Source organism: Gymnoscopelus braueri, assembly GCF_963280865.1.
Source record: "Gymnoscopelus braueri genome assembly, chromosome: 6".
NCBI classification, from domain to species: Eukaryota; Metazoa; Chordata; class Actinopteri; order Myctophiformes; family Myctophidae; genus Gymnoscopelus; species Gymnoscopelus braueri.
In genome coordinates, this window is record NC_137607.1 from 28,249,672 (window position 1) to 28,271,472 (window position 21,801).

General features: G+C 41.8%; 1 protein-coding gene across 2 annotated transcripts; it reads left to right on the top strand.

Moving 5' to 3' along the window:
* The first annotated feature begins 3,208 nt into the window (after positions 1 to 3,208).
* On the top strand, positions 3,209 to 15,454 carry prrx1b (paired related homeobox 1b). Of its 2 annotated transcripts, XM_080431155.1 has the most exons (5): positions 3,209 to 3,860; positions 7,892 to 8,067; positions 11,894 to 12,075; positions 13,234 to 13,281; positions 14,300 to 14,439. In XM_080431155.1, the coding sequence occupies exons 1-4, from the start codon at positions 3,611 to 3,613 to the stop codon at positions 13,250 to 13,252; spliced, it is 627 nt and encodes a 208-aa protein (XP_080287281.1). In that variant the 5' UTR covers positions 3,209 to 3,610; the 3' UTR covers positions 13,253 to 13,281; positions 14,300 to 14,439. The 2 variants fall into 2 exon arrangements, with proteins under 2 accessions (XP_080287281.1, XP_080287280.1); XM_080431154.1 differs by lacking the exon at positions 13,234 to 13,281 and having other exon boundaries at positions 14,300 to 15,454.
* The last annotated feature ends 6,347 nt before the right edge of the window (positions 15,455 to 21,801 follow it).

A 21,801-nucleotide genomic window follows, 5' to 3' on the forward strand; every position in this document is an offset into this window, starting at 1 on the left:
GTTCTCATTAAATGCGCCCGATTTTTGACTCGCCCTGCGTAATGGCAGAGGGCATCAATTAGAGACAATTAATTAAGCCTGTTTGTTGATTTTGGCGATTTTTATGTTGATCATTATTATTGGCTTTTTTTAAAAAAAGCCTAATTGTTTATTCCTATTTTTTTTAGCAGTAGCCTATCTTTATGATTGTGCGTGGGGTATTTGATGACTCACATGGGATTTGCAGCGCATAGTGATTACAAACGTTGGTGACACACACTTGACTATGACAGCATTTGACTTTTGACAGCGTCTTTTGTGCTGTGTGTCATATTGTGAACTTATGAAAAACATTTGAACATGCCCGTTATGTTTCATGTTGTCAACCCAGACAAATCCTATAAAGCTGGATTATATAATTGCTACTGGCCTAAAGACTGTCACTATCTTACTTCATGGGGTTGTTTCGGTCGTGAATCGTCGCCATATAATAGGCCGAACTGGCCTACTTTGTTTTGGTGATGTTTTTGAATTATTTTTTTTATCTCAGTGTTGCTGTTAGTACCAAATGAAATCACAGGAAAACAAATAACCAGTGGTGTAAAGTAATTAGTGTAGCCTACTTAAGTACAATTTTGAGGTATTTTTTACTTTAATGGAATATTTCCAATTTTCAGTATTTTTACTTCTACTCCACTTCAAAACTTTAGTTACCAGTTACTTTGTAGATTTTTATTATTATTACAAAACATTATTTCCACCACTGCAAATAACTTACCTTAGGCTAATTAAATTAACTACATTCAAACCTTAAATTAAGAAAAGCCTGCGACAATCTATAGGGCCTGGATTTTAGGCTACCTGTCACGGTCTAGTGTGGACACACGAGCCTACTGCAGTGGTTCTCAACCTGTGGGTCGGGACCCCCAGGGAGGTCCCACATGATTTTTTTTGGGGGGGGTCCCCAGACGACAGTGAAGTGACAATGTACTTTTAAGACCTTTTTTATACCTAAAAAAAAAGAAAAGAAACAGATCATTACTGAATCAAAAATAATCAACAAACTATACTATAAAAACATTGGCCAAATGTTTTAATAATATAAGAAAGAGGCAAAAATTGTGAAAATAGCTGATCTACAAGCACACAAAGCCTCAAGGCATTGTGTGCTTGAGTTGTAGATCTGCTATTTTCCACAATATTTATCTGTCCAACCAAGTGAAACTAAATGTAATGACTCAATTCAAATATGTTTTCTTTTTTTGGCCTACTGTAGGTCCTGTCTTGTTGGGTCCAAGTCTTTTCTGCATGGTTTTTATACGGTCCTCGACTCCTCATGAATGTAGTGGTTCAAGACACTGACTCCACTAAAGGTCATCAGGTCAACTGCAGCATGACACTTTGCATGCTGTGGACTTGTTTTGACATTCCCATGATGCGACACACGGACAACATTTTGCAGTCGGTGCAAAATAGGCCACTTTCCTATCGAATGCTGTACAAAGAAAGAATATAGTGGGCCTGCATGCCTGCCGTCTGCAGAAGACTTTGAGGCTGAGAGAGACTTGGGGAGGCTTTCTGCCCTCCTGGCACCGGAATGGGCTTGTAGGCAGGAAAAGAGAATCTGGGGGGAAACTAATGATGAAAAAGTCTACTCTATCCCTGCGCCTTCATTAAATACATGGAAAGAACGAGAGAAGCACATCTGGATTCAATCCGCGTCCCCTTTGATGGCATCAAGTGTTCTTTTCCCAGATCAGGGGCTGGAAGCTACGGGATGTCTATGGCAGCTTGGAGCCGAAAGTCTACTCTTGCCATCTGAACACATGGACCCCCTCCCGGACCCCCTTCACCCTCCCTCCATGCCTTCATTCCTTCATCCCGCCCCCCTGCCTATCCCCCCCGTAAAGACGCACTATGAAGTCGGCCCAGCTAAAAACCTGCACGCCTTAAATCCGGCCTATCCGTGTTTGTCAAAGTGCACCTATCTGTCATATCAGGAACATGTCATCATATGGGTTGATTAAAACAAGAAATCATCTCGACACCTTTTGTAGACCTACTATACAGTCTTTTTTTTATGATCAACACTTTATTTGAGTTTTACCTTTAGCAGAACAAATACTAAAACAAATACAAATAAACATGAAATAAAATTTATATTCAAAGAAAATCTAAGTATAAGACATTTTACACCCAAAAACACAAAACAACAACAATATACAAATATACATAAATACATTAAAAAAAATATATAAAAAAAGAATAGACAGCACAATCTTTTTTAAATTCGGTTATAAAACCCATACGGCTTACGCCATGCCAAATTTTGCCAATATTATTATTTTGTCCCCCCCCAGGACACTGAAACTCTCCTTATTGGAATCATTAACATACAGTGATAATTACAACTCTTATACGGCCTCTTCTGGCTGCCTTCTATTTCCTATAGAGATTCAGTAGGTTTGCCGGGGGAGAAAAAAAGACCCCTAATCAGGGTGTTGATGTTGGTGATGGCGTTGGGTCTGTTTAGGGGGAGGGGGGGGCCTGTGAAACGTCAGACACAGCAGCACAAAGACATTGCCACGTAATTACGGGGCTCCTATTAGAGTCTGTCCGTCCTCCAGCCTCCCAGGGGCCGCGAAGTTTCATTTACTCCCCGGCTGGTGCATGAATCCTATAGCCTGCCAACGTGTGCCGCAGTTTGAAGTGCCAGAGAGAGAGAAAGAGAAAGGGAGGGGGAGAGAGAGAGAGAGAGAGAGAGAGAGAGAGTGGGAAAGAGGGAGAAAGAGAGAGTAGGGGGTGAGAGAGAGGGGGAGAGAGAGAGGAGAGAGAGAGAGAGGGAGAGAGAGAAGGGGGGGAGAGAGAGAGAGAAAGAGAGAGAAAGAGAGAGGGGGGAGGAAGGGGGAGATAGAGGGAGAGAGAGGGGAGAGAGAGAGAGAGAGAGAGAGAGTGGGAAAGAGGGAGAAAGAGAGAGAAGGGGGAGAGAGAGAGAGAGGAGAGAGAGAGAGGGAGAGAGAGAGAAGTGGAGAGAGAGAGAAAGAGAGAGAGAGGGAGAGAGAGGGAGAGAGAGCGGGGGGAGAGAGAGGGGAGAGAGAGAGAGAGAGAGAGAGAGAGAGAGAGAGAGAGAGAGAGACTCTAGTTTCTTGGAGGCGGTGGTTCGGTCCTGCCTCTCAGCGCCTAGCTGCCGCTGAGCCAGCTTTACGCGCACATGAGCTGATGTGCATCTGTTCGGCATCAGCAGCAGCTCTAAGCTCTAAAGCTCAGTCAGTTGCGATCGTGACTCAACCAGAGTGGGAAGTGAAGTGGGAAGAGAACTCTTTTTTTTTTAGAAGACTTCTTTGAAAACGCGCACAGAGGACGAGGGTGTTTTACGGCGATATTTTTTGTTAATGGATTGAATGGATTGGCTAGTAGGCTTTTGATCGGGAAGAGCAGGCAAGGAGACATCTTTGTTTCCCCCCTGTCTGTCTGTAGAAGTTTATAGTCTGGATGTGAGCAGATCTGTTGTTTTCTTCTGGGAGGAAAAACAAGATTTTCTCTGGCTGGTTTGGATGCGCTGTTCGTGGATATACTTGGCTCGCTTGTTATTATTGCTCCATTCCCCCCACTGTATCCTCCTGTTTGCGTCATGACTTCTAGCTATGGACATGTGATGGACAGGCAAGCGACGCTATCAAACCGCCTGGAGAGTCCGATCACGTCCAATCTGGAGAACCTGCAAGCCAAAAAGAACTTCTCGGTCAGCCACCTGTTGGACCTCGAGGAGGCCGGGGGGGAAATGGTTGGGACCCAGGCGGACGAGAGCGTCGGGGAGGCGGGGAGGAGTATGCTGGAGTCCCCGGGGCTGACCAGTGGGAGCGACACAAATCAACAGGAGAGTAAGTGAGAAGAACTCTGGCATGTAGAGATCAGTTCTACACAGTGAGACCATGCAGCGTTGAGAGCAATATTTTGTTAAGTGCACTGATGTGATCAAAATAGTATTTCATGTGAATGAAATCAATCCCATATTATCCTCATTAGTGTTAGTGTATAATCCATGGCGTGCATGTTTGGGCCTCGCTGAAAAGGCGCTTGGGGTTATCAGTGAAAATACGCCTGACCTCTGAAGACACAGAATACAGAAATACAATGACAAACACTGAAGTCATTAATTTTCATAATGTTTTGGCCTGTAGACTGGCGCTCTGTTGAAGCTACAGAATCCTTCCTGAGCGCGTATGTATGGCAATGCATCATTCTTGACGCCTTCCCTGAACATGCCCATTAATTTACCATTAACACTTTGATGTCAGTGAGGTATGGCCATGTTGGTCGATATGGTCAGTAAAGTAACCTACAAGTCAACTTGGCAGTAATAAATCTTAACACCGTCCAGCATTGATACATCATCCATGTTGCCTCGTACCCACGGTGGGATTCTATATCACGTTGCTACCAGGTATTGAAGTATTTGAAGCTCCAATGCGTGCCTTTTAGTTTTTTAGTCCTATAGTGACGCATTAAGGGAGTGAAAATGACAGAGCGGCAATAACTGACGCCTATCTGTGAGAACGTGTTGCCTCGGTGGTAGGCAACATGATGGGTAGGCTAAATGGGAAAGTAGTTTGTTTAGCCTTGAACTTTATTAGAAAATGTGAAAGAATGGACTGAAGTTAACTTGGATACACCCCAGTATAAGCAAAAGAACACCGCTTGCCCACTTCATTGAGAGAGTAAATAAACCCGTCAACTCCCGAGCGATACGCCCTCCTTCTCCTCCTCAAAGAGCCATTTGGAGAGGTTGACAGAAACGTTATGGGCTTTAATGAGTGTTATTGTTATTCTACGGGTATAAGATCGGGCCGGTGTGAGAAATATGCGGGAGGAAGTGGCGAGGTCACGTCGTTAATTCACGGTTATTTCGCTTGTCAAACACTTTCAGAATATTTACGCGTAATCATTTGTCATAATTACCCCGTGTCTCGTAGGTCTAACAATTAAGGAATCAAATAACAACACGTCAGTAGGTCTTTTTGTCAGGAGTGGAGTTACAGACCGCGTGGACCCATTAATCATTCTATTGAAGAAAATAAACAAACAAATTAATTAATTAGGGCAGCAAATATTTTTGCTTTCTTTAAGCTGATGCTCTATATGCGGCAATTTATCAAATGATATCAGAATATTTCCGAATGGTCTTCTGTTGGTTTATAGTTATGCTGTAGCCTAACTTATAGGCTATACATATTTTTGTTTTTCAATATATAGATGTGAAAGCAATGAGTCTATTCACGGCTGTTTTTATTTGAGGAATAACAAGTGTGGTGCAACCATAAGCCTATATAATGAGTCTAATCTATATTAGGCTATTGTTGACATTTATTTTTAAAAATAGAATAATAAAATAGAATAAAAAACATCAATCAATAGTCACAGAAAAATTTTCTCTTTGGGGCCAAAAATATCTATAACTGGGCTGCATTTAGTTTGGGCTGCATTTAGTTTTTAGGCCTAACGTGAACTTTCACTGACAGTTTGTAATGAAGTACGCCTAATTACACCAGCTGGCAACACTTCAAGTTCGAGGATGGGAATGGCTTTGATTTGCAGTTTTATATCTCACCCTAGGCCTAATTAAAAGGTTTACATCGTTACATCATTACATCAATGTAAGCAAATTAAAAGAACTACAGTACGTATAGTCTACAAATTAAAGCAGTTTCACTTCATAGCAGCAACATTTTTTCATTTATGCATTTTTGCCATGGGAATCAATATAACTTAATTATACTACTGGCATTAATGAAAGGGCATACTATTATTGCATTTTAGACTATTTCAACTGATATGTTAACATTAATTATATTTTAGAACTTTTATTTAAAACAAATCAAATAATCAATAACCAAATGTTATGTCAGTTTATTTCAGAACACAGTTTAATTATTGAACACAAATAATGATAAAAAATATATATGACAAGAAAATGGGGGTAGCCTATTGGGAGAGAAAAAACAAAAACATCCTAAAATATTTAAACCATTGTGGTTTAAATATTATTTATTACAAAGGTCTGTTTCTTGCACTCATAGACTTACAGAGTCTTTTATTTCAATTTAATGCATATGAATTTATAGTTTTCAAATTTATATTTATCATCTTTGTAATTTCTTTTTTAAATATTTAGATACACACAATTACTATATCCAAGAGACTCTAAAATACTCCAAAATAACGTTCTCTCTATATAGTTTTTGTTATAAATTTCATTTTTGTAGTCTTCATAGTTTGTCTCTAATGGTAGGACTTGAGACTCCTGTTAAAAGGCATCATCATCCTCATCATCATCTTCATCATAAATGTGTCAGTGGTGTGTGTGTGTGTGTGTGTGTGTGTGTGTGTGTGTGTGTGTGTGTGTGTGTGTGTGTGTGTGTGTGTGTGTGTGTGTGTGTGTGTGCTGTTTCCCTCATGCCTTCACGAGAAACGTGATGTTAATAAAAAATGCCTTCCATTTTCTTACTATATCAAGATCCAATGTAGTATGACTATGAAATTACTTGTATGATATTTTCATTTTACCCAAAATTGTCCTTATAGATATACTGTGTACATTCAGTGTTTTTGGTTTGCATGCCCACTGTCGGCGTTTTTGCATAAATTACCATGCATAAAGTCATCTCAGTACACCCTCGGAATGCTAAAACTCTCGCCACTAGAAAAGCCATCAAGTGAGCCCACAGCGTTTTGTAACTTTTAAAACCGATTCACAACAATCGCTGGCTCTTGTTGCTCCCCGCAGTGGTGTTGAGTAACTCCACACAACACAGGCAGCCACTTTCAGCGGGCATCCTGTGACAGATAAAGCAGAGAATGATGGTGACAGACAAGAGTGGGCCCCTCTCTCATTAAAGCTACATGGTGACAACAAACAGGCCCATGTTGACACATGGGGAGGATAACACAATGAACAGTGGATGCAGATGATGACAGTAAGAGCATGAGTGAGACACTGAAGAAAAGGCGTGAGGTAAAAAAGTAAAATGGACACCTTACGGGCCCATTTTCACTATAACATTCCTCACTTCGCTGTGCATACACACATGTAAATTTCTGTTTGTGTGTGTGCGCGCGTTTATATCTGTGTCTACTGTATGCTTGCATGCGCACACCATGTTTCATATGTGTGACACATGTATGTCTGTGTGTCTGTGCGTCTGTTATTACACACACAGGCACACACAGGCAAAGTCTCCATTTTCCATGTGAATAGAAACTATTATCTTGTGGTTTGGTGCAGCCCAACGGGGAAATCATGGCACCAACGCTGCCAGTTAGGAATCTGATTCCTATACTGGAGCCACACATTTGAAAATCACAGTATGGTACAGTGTCCATCATCATTTTAATATAAAGGTGCTATCTTATGGACATCTCACAGCAGTATATTCTGTATACTTGCTAGACTTGTTATATATATTTTAGATGGATATGACAACAACAAAAGAAAAGTCCTACGTCTTTAAGCTTCCAGGCTGCTCCTGGACAGTGTCTAACTTTTCTCCCTCTTGCTTTTTGTCTGTTTTCCATCATTCTGTAGAATGAAGTCTCAATGTAGACTCCTGAATAAAGAATAACAAATGCCTTTAATCCACAGAGCTTTTTTATTATTAGAAATTGATGCATTTTGACACGGTGCCTATAGGTCTGAAAGCTTCAGAAATTCACATGTGAACAAAATCTCTCCTTTGCGATCTGCTTAATCCCTGTGCAGAATATTTGGACGTGCGTTTGTAGCTGAGAGACCTTAACTGTTACCACGTTCACCTTGCGGCCGGTGGGCTGATGTTTGGATTCCGGTGATCCTGGTTATAAAAATCCAGTCTTTATGTCACTCACAAGGCCTTCACTTTGTTCCTCTTCTCCGTAGATGAACAGATGAACACAGAGGAGAAGAAAAAGAGGAAGCAGCGAAGGAACCGGACTACCTTCAACAGTAGCCAGCTGCAGGCTCTGGAGAGGGTCTTTGAGAGGACACACTACCCCGATGCCTTTGTCAGAGAGGACCTGGCCCGCAGGGTCAACCTCACCGAGGCCAGAGTGCAGGTACGGAGAGACTCATTAAGCGTGATCGTGGATGTTGTGTAGGCTAATGAAAAATCCCTGCTAACCTCAACTAAGATGCTTTTTATTTTTTATTTTTTTGGATTTTATTTTGTTGCTTTTATGCCTTTATTGATAGGATAGGATAGAAGGCTGACAGGAAATGGGGAGAGAGATGGGGGGTGGCATGTAGCAAAGGACTCGCTGTCAGGCTACTTTAGAGCCTAGGTGCCTGGACCGCCAGCCTGGACCGCCAGCGGTCCAGGCCAACTAAGATGCTTTTGTCTTTTACTGTTTTAGATTTATTTATTTATTATCTTGTTTATCTCACGAGTATTTTCACTGAGCTTCATACACCATAAAATCCATTAATTCCTATTCATTTAACTCTGAGTTAAAAATTTACCCATGCACATGGAACCCATACGGGACTAAAATTGTTAAATGAACACAGAGAAGTTTAATGTGTAGAAGCATCATGCTGTGGCATGACATCCAAACATACTCATGTTAAAAGATTGACATGTTAGGGTTTTCAGGTATTCCTGCAAAAAATATATATATAAAAAATGGAATAGCGTCAGTAACAAAAAGTACAATGGTTTAGATCTGTTTGTATGCGAGAGTGAACCGTAAACTCACCAAGAGGTCAGTGCAAAGTATGTAAAGTGTTAAGCAAGGAGAGAGCCATTCATTAGCATTATACTGCATAATAGGTTCTCTCAAACTCTCTCACTCCAGAGAGGCACAAGTACTGTAAATACGCATGTGGCCGAGGTCAGATATAGTTTTGTTGCACACTGCCAAATAGATGAAGTGGATAAATAATATCAAATGAAATAAAATACAAATGAGATTGGAACTCACTTTCCAATCTCAAAATTAGTGACATAACAATTTGACATGACCTGACTTTATTTGTACAGAGAGAGCACCAGAGACGGCCTATATTTGCCATTTAATGAAAGTTTAAAGCACTGCGCTTCATAGCATGTACAGTAAAATCCTCAAGTGTTCATTTATCCCTTCGAACACTCTCAGAGTTGAATTAACACTGAGGATTTTGCTGTGTGAGACTGTTTAAAGCCCATGCAGTCACCGTACATCTCAGGATGCTTACCTATAGATATTCTACCCAAGCAGCATCCTTTTTCCACATCCTTGAACCTTCCACATGTTTAATTAACCCATTAAACCCGGGAAAGCATCTGTGTTATTTTAGATTTTAGCTATATATATATATATAGCAACATACGTTTTTCAGATAGCTCTTAGGATTTAGAACAGTGGTTATCAAAAATAGTAGATATACAAGCTCACAGCGCGTCACTTGGTGCTGCGCTGCGAGCTTGTTCATCTGCTATTTTTAAACATTTTAGAAAAATCTTGAAAGTGTTTGAATTTTTATATATATATATATATATATATATATATATATATATATTTTACACAAATATTCTCTTCTGGGGGTCCCTGGCACAAAACATTTTCAGATGGGGGGGTCCACGGCACGAAAAAGTTTGAGAACTACTGATTTAGAAGACATTTGTAGATTCGGCCTCAGGTCTTAATGGGTTAAACCATATGCTTACATATTACATATATATTTTAAGCAGGCAGCAGCACAGAGTGATTTTGGTGGAGGCATTGATCTCAGCATAGTGCATTATAGGTGGTTTATCATTTTGTGGTTTATTATTTTGTCAGACGCCACGCAATACACCAACAGACGTCGATAATACAATCTGTACTACTGATTGGTACCCAAATGTAATTTAATACAAATTTAAAAACGGAATGAAATGTCGTACCACAATCACTGATATCTTTTATGTCGTTTGTGATAACACATTTTATAAGCCGTTTATACACACACACACACACACACACACACACACACACACACACACACACACACACACACACACACACACACACACACACACACACACACACACACACATAAACACACGCGTGCGGTGACCAGATCAGAGGGTGGATGTAATTATTTTAAATTAAGCCTGTGGTTTTCAGCACAGTGATGTAATCAAAATGCACAACAGCTGATGGCCAATTCAAGCCTAGGGAGATTAAAACGGTAGGAATGATAATATGACTCAAAAAAACAAACACCAAAATAATGCTGCTATGACTCCCAAAATGTGATAAGCCAAAATGTAAACCGATCTGTTGGTTTTAGATTATGGTGAAATTTGAGATTTATAGAAGGTTTGAAATGGCTTATCGGTACATTTTGTCTTTCTATTATTCTGCGCAACATTTATATTCAACATGGTGCGGAATTCAGTCAGTCTATGAGGATTGCCCATTATTAAAATAAAGATTATAGACTCGCAGTATTGTAACTCTGAAACTATTCAAATGTAATGAAATGGACCCTTATGGGTCCATTTCTTTACATTTGTACACTCTCAGACTTAAATTAACACTCAGGATTTTTTTCTGTGTATGTGTGCAGGATTGAGTTAAGTTTGTTTAACATTTCACTGCACTTTTACCATAGGTCATAATGAGGATATTTTTAACCGGGGAAGAGAGACAAAGACAGAGAGTGAGAGAGTACGAGAAATGAAACAGAGATGGGGAGGAGTAAGAGAGAGAGGAAAAGAGAGGGATAGAGAATGGGAGCACATCTGTGATTAATGTGTACCAGAGAGCGATGCAGAAATCCTTTGATAAAAGAGACTTTAGGCTCATTCCTGAGGCTGTACGTAATCGGACACTGTGCCTCCCTGAGCCCCTGCGAGCCCGGAGCGTTTAATAATGGATTTGATTTCACAGCGAGGAACAACATTAGCACCCCCAGTCAGGGCCCTCATCATCTGTTTAGCCAGGAAACTGGAGAGTATGTGTGGACGTATTGGGTTGGTGGTTTGAGGGGGTGAATTGTCTGTGCTGATGAGTGGTGGACTGTTGCAAAGATCATTGGTTCTCAAACCTTTTCATGTTAAGGATCCCCAAATGAATATGTATTTTGCCACGGACCCCCATCAGAAAATATTTTGTGCCGTTAAAATGTGTCAAAAACATTCATAAATGTTAAAATTTCTTTCAAGATGTTTTGAAAATAGGAGATCTCCATGCTCATAGCACGTCGCATTGCAACGCGCTATTTTCAAATAGCCGATGTGTCCATAGGTTTAAAGTGGTTAAACTGATTTTGATGCTATATTAACTGATTTTACTGGGGGCCCCCTGGAACCCCTTCGAGGACCCCACTTTGAGAACCACTGGCATAGTAAAAAAAAAAAAGTGTCTGCATGTGTGATGTGTGTGCATGTCTTGTCCCTACTGGGACAAGCCATGTACACTGTCCTCTGTACATTACAGAGGACAGTTCAGTCTCTCCATGAGATCAAGTCAATAAAAAGGAGCACGATTTAACCACTTAAGCCATATACACCATCGTGCAACAAGTGAAATTAGCCCATCTATAAGCTCACAACGATGCGCCGTGAGCTTGTACATCTGCTATCTTCGCTACTTTTAATGTGTTTCGAAAGAAATAGAATATTTTTCAAAATAGGGATGCCAGTTAATATGGTTAAGCTTCAGAAATAAATACCATATTATTGGACATTACATTTTAAGAAAAGGACTTTTTATTTATTTATTAAATGCAGTTCTTTCATTTGTGCAGTCTATCAGACACAATTATGGCTAAGATATCCTGAAAAGTTGTATGCTTGAGCCTAAAGAGGTTTCTATTTTGTCTCATGTAATGCACATGACATGTTATGTGAACATCATCATGCTTTTCATTTTAAATTTATTCTATTATTTATTCACTTTACTTTTGTATCCCCAGGTTTGGTTTCAGAACAGGAGAGCCAAGTTCCGCAGGAACGAGCGTGCCATGCTGGCCAGCAAGAACGCCTCGCTCCTCAAGTCGTACTCGGGCGACGTGACGGCGGTGGAGCAGCCCATCGTGCCCCGCCCTGCACCCCGCCCCAACGACTACCTGTCCTGGGGGAGCGCTGCACCCTACAGGTACAGTACTGTACCTGTACACCCTCTTCTCCCGCCTCAGCACTTTAAACCTTTCATATAGCTCTTGTCCATGCTGACGTGCTGTGTATAAACACACACACACACACACACACACACACACACACACACACACACACCATCGCCTTCTCTCCAGGACATGTCACACAATCTGTCGTCAGGAAAACCCAGTCTCTCCACAATAACAGTTAACAGTTATTAACCACTTAAACCCCATATAATTTGTTGACCGGGGTACCCCAGGGGTCTATAATTTTCTTTAATTTATTTGCAGAGAATAGCCGAACTACAAGCTCAGAACTGCTGTTTTTGTCGAAACCGAGTTTAATATTACCACCGATATTACCCCTAATCCTAACCTCTAACAAATCGGTGTGCCCATAGCCAGCATAGATACAGTATTCCCATTTTTTAGATGCTTGCAGTGCTGCCGCTCCACCCTCCAGGGGAATTCCCGCTGCATTAATACGCTCTCTTCCTGGAAAATACGTCAGCTAATACAGGCTTGATACAGGGTGGAGGGGACATTGACAGTGGCTAGAAAGGCTACTACTTCTGCACAGTGTGTATCTCCTCTCTTGTTGCTGTGCATGGCTCTTTCCTTTAATACTTGCTTTCTTCTAATATCAAACCTAATATCTGTCTCCAGTGGAAAAAAGTTCGGTTTTCAGGCACAGGCTGACACCACAATAACCGCACTTTAACTCCAGCATAACATCACCCCCCAACCTCAAGCCCCTGACACACACTCTCACACACACACACACACACACATACACACACACACGCTTGCACGCACGCACATACTCATGCACGCACGCACGCATGAAAGCATGAACGCACGCACACGCACGCACACGCACACACACACGCACACGCACACGCACACGCACACGCACACGCACACACACACGCACACACACACACGCACACGCACACACACACACACACACACACACACACACACACACACACACACACCTACACACACACACACACACACACACCACCTTTCCCAGCTCTGACCCTGGTATGGCTCACTGTTATTGTTTCATTTCCTGTCCACACATCTGTCCAGCTCCTCTCCCCTACCTGTGCATACTCGTCATATTCCCTCTAACCCCTCTTTATCTCACTCAGATCCACCTGGATTCAATGAAACTGTCACTGCCTCTGACCTTGGTTTTGGTAAGCAGGCAGTCAAGTCAGTTTACCCTCTGAAGTGTGTTTAAAGTCCATGTTCAGAGAGCGTGGCTTCGTTTGTTATGCTTGCAGCGGTTGCTTTCTAAAAGGTCGACTTGGCCTTTCCCATCTCTTAGACTAATGGCATGATCGCATCTCCTTGACGCTACCCTCTAACCGCGGCGGCCTATTGGGACAGACCTCTATTTCTGCATGATAACCGCATGATGTAAATGATGACCAGTAGTGTGTTAATGAAGGGTTTCTCGCTTCTTTTCTGTGAATGTGAGAGGGCTGGGGGGGACGGAGGGGTGGAGAGAGGGGGCTGGGGTGTCCTGTGACCCTCCTGACGAGGTGATAATGTGAAAACAAACCATATTAAATCCACCGTCGACCCCTGTGACCCTCTTTGCTATACTATACCAGATAATGAACGCTAGAGAGCTACGGCGCTCCGCTGGGCAACATTCTTTTTTGTGACTCTGGTTACACTGGTCATGATTTACAGTAATCCTCCCGTATGAAACTCAGTATAAAATGTCCGACACAGCAGCCACGGCCAAAGGCTTCCCGTTGAACCTCAGCGAGAAAATGCTTTGGCTGGATGCTGTGCAGTGGGAAATCTCCTGACCAGAAATAATGCTATTTGGAGCATGCTAATGTGGTTCTAACACTTACACCGTCATTTACTGCCATTTACTGTATATTATTTTTAAGCTGGTATCCAATGCCTGTGTGGGGTTTCAGTAAGCGCCACAGCAAAGGCTGTGGCCCAGACAGCAGAGTATGTTTTACTTGACTAATAGTCCCTTTTTGATGTAGCAATTTTACATTATGAGTGCCTTAAAGTCAGATTTAGTCAAAATCCATCATTTCATATTGATGAATGGGTTCCTGCTTCAAATTAAAATGTTTCCCCTATTCGTATTTCCACAGCTGCAGCTCGTATAGAGTTTTTTTTTGCAATTCAACAGCAACAGGTGATCTAACCTTTTTCCCTCTTTACCATTCTCTTGTCCCTCAGCGCCATGGCCACTTACCCTCCCACCTGTTCCAACACCAATACATCCCAGGGAATGAACATGGCCAATAGCATCGCTAACCTGAGGCTCAAAGCCAAGGAGTACAGCTTGAACCAGGTGCCCACAGTCAACTGAGGAGGAAGTGGCGAGAGAGAGAGAGGCTGCGACCAGGGAGGGACAATGAGACAATGGGGGGGGGCTTGCACAGGAAGGGAGGGGACCCTCGCCACTGTCTGGACAGCCGTAGACACACACACACACACACACACACACACACACACACACACACACACACACACACACACACACACACACACACACACACACACACACACACACACACACACACACACTGTCTCCGGTGGTGATGATGATCATCTCGCACTCCGACCATGGAATCTGACCCTGCAGTCTCCACTCCACTTTGAAGCAGCATCGCTATAGCGATGGATGCCACATGTCCCAAAGTGCTTTTTATTGTATCTGATTTTGGGACACCAAGCGACGGAAGGCTTTCTACAAGGTCACCCCTCTCTCTCTCTCTCTCTCTCTCTCTACCGAGCATCGCTGAGCTCGTTTGTACCAAAGACATCTAGATTGGATGCTGTATCTGTGTAGCCGAGTAGTTTTATCTTTCGATTCTGGTGCGGACTGAAAAAAGGGAGGGCACGTTTTACTGGAGAGCTTATTCTCGACGCAGTCAGTGCCATACCAAGAGTTTACATTCAACAGCACCATGCCTTGTTTGAGATAAGGAGACTCTTGTATGGACTACTTGGATTCCCCATCTCCCGCTGGCTCTGGCAATGGATCGGGTGAAAACACCAAAACTGGGATCAACAGTTTTTGTTTTTAAACGAAAAAGAACAAAAACATCATGAACTTCATCATCCATGTACATTGGGGTTTTAAAACATTTATGCTTTTTTTTCTCCAAGATAGTTTTTTTTTCCTTTCAATTTTATACCACTGAGAAGCAAACATTTTCAACACATTTTGTTTAATGTAATAGTCCAGTATACAGGAAAGGCTAATGTATTTCTGAATCCAAAAAACAGCAAATTCTCTTAATTTCCTATGATATCCTTTATTTGTAACAGAAAAAACATGTATATTAATAAAATGCATTTCAAGCAAGGCCATGCCACTGTGTCCAATTCACACTGGTTGATGAGATGAACTGAAGCCTAAAGTAGAGAATGTTGTTGATAATACAGAACACCAAAATGATTCAACAGATTTTTTGGAGAACTTAGTTGCTATGCATTTTGTTTTGAGTAAAACGTATTGTTGGAAGATATGCAGTCCATTACAAAAAGAATATACCCCTCTATGTAGCAGAGTCCAGTTTGACCTTAAATTATCCTCAAAGCCTATATAAAAAAGTTACTTTATGGCAGGGACCATTTGGAGAGCAAAATGATCTTGGAAGTTGTACAAGCATCATAAAAGAGTGATTTACAACTCGAGGACAGATTCTCCTTCAGAGAAAGCAACTCTGGAAACCTCAAGTGGTTCCCGCACTGCGTTTTTCTGCTGATTACCACAAACTGAAATTTCCATCTTAAAAAACAGGATATTTATGAGTGGGGGGAAATCCTCTCCTTAATATGGAGGGGCCCGTGGGCCTCGTTTAGCTCTGCGGCTGTCACACAAGGTGTTTCTTCTCCGTGGCCCCTCATAACCTGCCATGAACAAACATATGTTGACATAGCCGTGGCACGGCACGCTCTGCCATTAAACTATGTCCGTTTGAAATTACAGAGACATTGTTCGTTGTTTTCTCAAGATAACTTCCGTGGTGCAGTGCATGTAGTGCCATATTTTAATATGTCGATGTTCTTTTTGTTGTTGGCTGTTCTGTGTAAGGCTGTATTGGTATAGTACGACCTACACAGCACAATCCGGAGTGTTCATTTAACTGGAAAAAATAGACCCATAATGGACCTTAATGGTCAGTTTTTACACTTACAGAGTTAAATTAATACTCCAGATGTGACTGTGTAATACAGAACCAGTGCTGTGCAAGTATTTTTTTTTTTCCTGAGCTATTATGCTGACAAAACCATTGTGTTTTCTAACAGAGATCACCGTTCGCCCACTTTTCACCCGTTTTGTTCCCCGCTGCTGCTTGTTTCCCTGATCACTGATCCATGACTATGGTATGTCCAGTGTCAGACCCCTGTCCCTCTCTCCCCTGCCAGGCGCCCGGTCTCACCTTTCACGGCCAGAGCCAGGCTGACCTGAAGTGATTCCAGATGTGGAGATCTCTTTGACCCCCGCCCTACGCCCCCAACCTCCCCCACCCTCCCGCCGTACCCCCCTCCCCCCACCCCTCCCCGCCCGCCTCCACCCCCTAGCCCCGGGCCCTGGCCACTCCATCAGGGCTGACAGCGTCCCCTCGGACGGGCGTCTCTCCCCGCCTGAGCACATGACATACAAGGCAGCCCCCCCCCCCCCCCTCAGCAGCACATCTGGAGCTCATTACAGAGGAGACAGTAAGAGAGAGAGGGGGGGTGGGAGTCTGCATGCAGCGTGTGTATGTGTAAGAGAGCGGGAAAGAGAGTGTTTCTCAATTCTCCTCCTAAAACATCTACCTTTTCTCTCTCTGTCTTCTATCTATTTCGCCTTTGTCCTTCTCTGCGTCTTTTTCTTTTAATTTCCTACAGCTTTTTGCCGCTCTCCTTTGCTTTCTGCCCTTTCTTCTCGTCTGCTCCTTCCCACGGCAGTGTTCTTTGTCCCGCTGTCAGTGCCACATGATCACAAATACTTTATTAATGAGTGGTTTTGGAAAGAGCTTTGCACAAAAATCTCTGCAGCGAGAGAGCGAGCGGTCTGAGTGAAATACTGCACAGCTGTTAACAGTGTGTGGTTTGGGTGAACAACCAAAAGAATGTCCCGAGATGTGGAGTTTCCACGCAAAGTCAAGTTGACTGAGAGGTTGCACTGTTTGTGTGATTAAGTCACTATTATTACACACTTTCATAAACACAGATGCGGCCCAAGAGTGCAGTCACCATTGGATTGTAAAAAGAGAATATAATTAACTTCTAACTGCCATCTCATCCTGTCACATGGAGATCTTGCATCTATCTCTAAAGGGTCAGTTTTCTAGCAAAGACAAATCTAAAATGGTGGTCGTTCAGCAATTATCCACTTTTGGAAGTCTACCATAGGTTTTGAATGGGGTTTCATGTGGCCTAAGATTACAGATCTTGTTCAGAACATTCAGCACCACGTGTAGCTTAAAAGATGTGTAGAGGGGCAAATAACATTGCTGCTGTGAAGTGACAGCAGCAATATGGTTAATGGCTGCTTGGAACTTTAATGAAAGTTGTCATTCCAGTAAAAAAAAAAAAAAAACTTGATTGGAACATGTTCTTCAAAACATTAGTTTTCCAGGGTGAGCATTGAGGAAGTGGGTGCAAGTCTAAAATGTCATATAACATTCTATGTTGCGTGTAATGGACTCACAAAGATAGTGTTTGTCTTGTCTCAAAGCAATTTAATTATGGTGCGATAAACATTTGAGCCAGTCTAAATGACGGCTGTGGCTATGCTGGTGCTGGGTGAATTAGTATTTTAATTTCCTTGGCTCTGGCTTGATCCACCGGGGCAACAACCAAAACAACAATTATGGTAACTGACATGACGTGTGTTCCGAGACACCGTCACCTTATAATCATCGTCCGATTTCCCCAGTGCTTGCAGTGCGTATTCCCCGATGGCACATGAACTATTTTAAGTATTTGCTTTTGGAGGGCCTTTCATAAGAAGAGGTCTCTTACAAGAAGTTTGGCCCGTGCAGTGGAACACATGTGTATGACCTGGGAAATATGCAAGAGGTCTCTGGAGGAGCTCAAGAGGATTGAGCTAGTAGCTGTAATAAGCAGTGCTTTGAACATTTACTCACCACAAAACTATATTGCAAGTTTATTCCTTCCCCACAGCTCTGTCAACAGTGGTTCCTTGAAACAAAGAAATGTGTTTGTTTTTTGTGCTCTCATGGCCTTTAACATTTGCCATGTTGATTAGTTCATGACATGCCCCTGTTAATTTCAACCTGAAGAGTTAAATTACTTTAACCACATGAACCATAGCGTCACTATTCTGGACATGTCATAATAGGTGAACATTCTGCGAAAATAGGCAAACATTATGTGAAAATAGCATATTTACAATCTCACACTGCAATGCGTTGTGATGTGTTGTGAGTTTGTAGATTTGGGAGAAGAGATTTGGTTTGGAGGCGAAAAAGGAGCGGGCCAAGTAGGCCAACAGACCTTTGGGGAACCCCGGTCAAAGAAGTATAGAGTTCAACTAGTTAAAAATGACCCAACAACACAATGCATTTGGGGGTGCCAACCATGTTCGGTATTGTAGGATAGTGTTTCTTCTTACTAGCCAATTCATATCCACTGCATTGTCTGTAGACCTACACCAAGGTGGAGTGAGGGTCGTACCAGTGCAACTCCAGACTTGATCAGGCATCATGAAAATGCAAAATGAGGGCTAGGTCCAGCTCAATGTCTATCCAATGGACTCAGCCTCATCACATCAACAACCCATGTTTTAACAATTCGAGATGATTCAATAGGGATGCAAATATGTAACACTGTAACCATCATGGTGTCACGCTTCAAAACTCACACTGATCATGTCCCATTTACTGAGAACCTTTCCAGCTATGGGATGCAGTGTTGGCCAAGCCTGGACGCCTCCTCAGATTATCAACTGTCTCACTCCCTCTGCTGGATACTGACTGTCCATACAACTCAGCAGGTCAACAGAGGCCACCCGCTGACCAGTATATTACAGTATATGGTATATACAGTCAATGATACAGCAGAAGCTTTAGTTACACAACTCTAAACTTGACATCACTGGAACATTTCCTAAATTAATCAAACCCAACTGTGTAATGTGAGGTGATTCTCAAACATTTGGGATTCCAACACCTAAACTGATGTAGGATAACGTTTGTTTCTTTGTTAGAAAATGCTGGGGTGTGTGTCTGTCATCATGGAAATATGATTTTGAGGGAGAAGACATTTTATAATATTGACCTTTGGGAGGTTCCTGCAAATGACTCACAAAATGGCACGAAAGCCTAGGCTGATATTTAACAGACTCCTAAAATCTTTTACATTATTTATAATGATAATTCAATTAAATTCAATTACATTAAATATATATATATATATATATATATATATATATATATATATATATATATATATATATATATATATATATATATATATATATATATATATATATATCAATATATATCAATATATATCAATATCAATATATATATATATATATATATATATATATATATATATATATATATATATATATATATATATATATATATATATATATATATATATATATATATATATATATATATATATATATATATAGTATTAATTTAATCTTTACTTCACAAGTTTATTCCTATTTAGAGAAGAAATCCCTTTGTCACTGAGATCTGGCAAAAAGAAATCTACCAGAATGAAACCTTTCTTTAAAGCCTCACTGGATGAGAAGCTACAGGAATATAATGTAAAGCATGTCATAGACACAAGTGTGTCTCTCGGTTGACCACATAAAACGTTACTGACCAAGGTCTCCCCAGGGGTCTATCCTTGGCCTAGTCCTTTTTTTTGTCTACACCAAATCTCTTCGCCAAAACATGCTAATCTTCAGGCCCACAAGATCGATTTCTTTTGCCGAATGTTTGCTTATGTTAAGCCAAATGTTTGCCTATCATGACATACCCAGAATAGGGACACTATAGGGCTCAAGTGGCTAATATTGGGTGCTCCTCCATTACACATGGGAGTTCTGGGATATTTATTGCAGTGATTAAACTAATGCTGCTTTCAGACCCTGTTAGTGTCGTCCTATCTAAGATCACTTTCACATCACAGACCCCGTCATGTTTCAGTCTGTTCTTAACTCGGGCCAGAGGAGGAAACCCGGTCAGTAGTACCGTGTGTAGCAGAGGCTCTGTAATCGACTCCATACTGGACAGTTGGAGATGATTATTTGGGGAAACACGACACTGGATTGGATCAAATCTACTGTATGTAGGCATTCTGTACGAGCGCTCGCCACTCTGGGCATAGGCATGTACGTATGTGTGTAGGGCCAAGCGTGGGATGGAGGTGTGTGTGTGTGTGTGTGTGTGTGTGTGTGTGTGTGTGTGTGTGTGTGTGTGTGTGTGTGTGTGTGTGTGTGTGTGTGTGTGTGTGTGTGTGTGTGTGTGTGTGTGTGTGTGTGTGTGAGAGTGGGTGTGTGTGGATGTGTGTGTGCCTTTTGATCAATGCCTAAACTTGGGGCTACGAGGAATGTTTCTTTTTTTCCCCCTTTGAAGGCAGTTTGAGTTTTGTGTAATAGTTTTGGTTCAACTGGGGTTTGTGTGTGCGCTCTGTATAAATGGGGGCGAGCTCTGAAATGAATATCATTGTCACATCTCGTGCCAGAGCAAATTCCCCGTCCAAAACGAGCAATTTGGAGCCGACGCCTGGCGTGGAAAATCTGCCTTCAATTTTCCCCACTGGTGGCTATGCATGCACTCTCTCTGCAACTCTCTCTCTCATTCACACACACAAATACACACACACGCACACACACACACACACACACACACACACACACACACACACACACACACACACACACACACACACACACACACACACACACACACACACACACACACACACACACAGCGAAATGAAGGGCAAGGGCTCACACACTACTTCACATCTAGCTGGCCTACAGCAAGTGGACCCCACAGTTTATTTTTTTCTCAATTATCCATTTAGTGTAAGTGGCAGGCGCCTGATGGGATACATGTCGACAGGAAATGTTTGTATTATCTTTATTTAACAATGGCATTTAAGCTAATACCTGATTAGTTGGCGTGAAATATATTTTAAAGATAGCCGCCCCCTTGTCTGCTTTATTTCTTTGTTATTCAAGTTCCACTAATTTCCTCCTGCCATTAGGACTTCTACGCACGCACGCATGCACGCACGCACGCACGCACGCACGCACGCACGCACGCACGCACGCACGCACGCACGCACACACACACACACACACACACACACACACACACACACACACACACACACACACACACACACACTTGCATTTGTTAGAGAGAGTCTTGGCTTTAATTAGCCATTGAAGTACTTTTCCAGTGTGGGAATTACTGTAGGGGTTCTTATAAATTCTGAGCAATGAGTTTTGGCAGCATCAACACATGAATGAGCCAAGTTTGAATATATCTGGCACTGCGAGTGTGCATGTACGTATGTGTATGTCTTCAGCAGAGATGATCAAGACATTGAATGCTTTTGTTTTAGAATTAATTGACGGTTGTGTGAAAATACACACAAAAATTGGGCTTTTGAGTGATTTGATTTTCATCATCTATTCATGGATTATTTTTATTTTTTTTATATCATTTTTTTAAGTTCATGGA

What these genes read in the sequence shown, in the direction of transcription:
- prrx1b (XM_080431154.1), top strand. Translation starts at nt 3,611, where the DNA reads ATGACTTCTAGCTATGGACATGTGATGGACAGGCAAGCGACGCTATCA. An exon ending in CGACACAAATCAACAGGAGA is followed by an intron (nt 3,861 to 7,891) that starts GTAAGTGAGAAG and finishes TCTTCTCCGTAG; the next exon opens with ATGAACAGATGAACACAGAG. An exon ending in TCACCGAGGCCAGAGTGCAG is followed by an intron (nt 8,068 to 11,893) that starts GTACGGAGAGAC and finishes TTGTATCCCCAG; the next exon opens with GTTTGGTTTCAGAACAGGAG.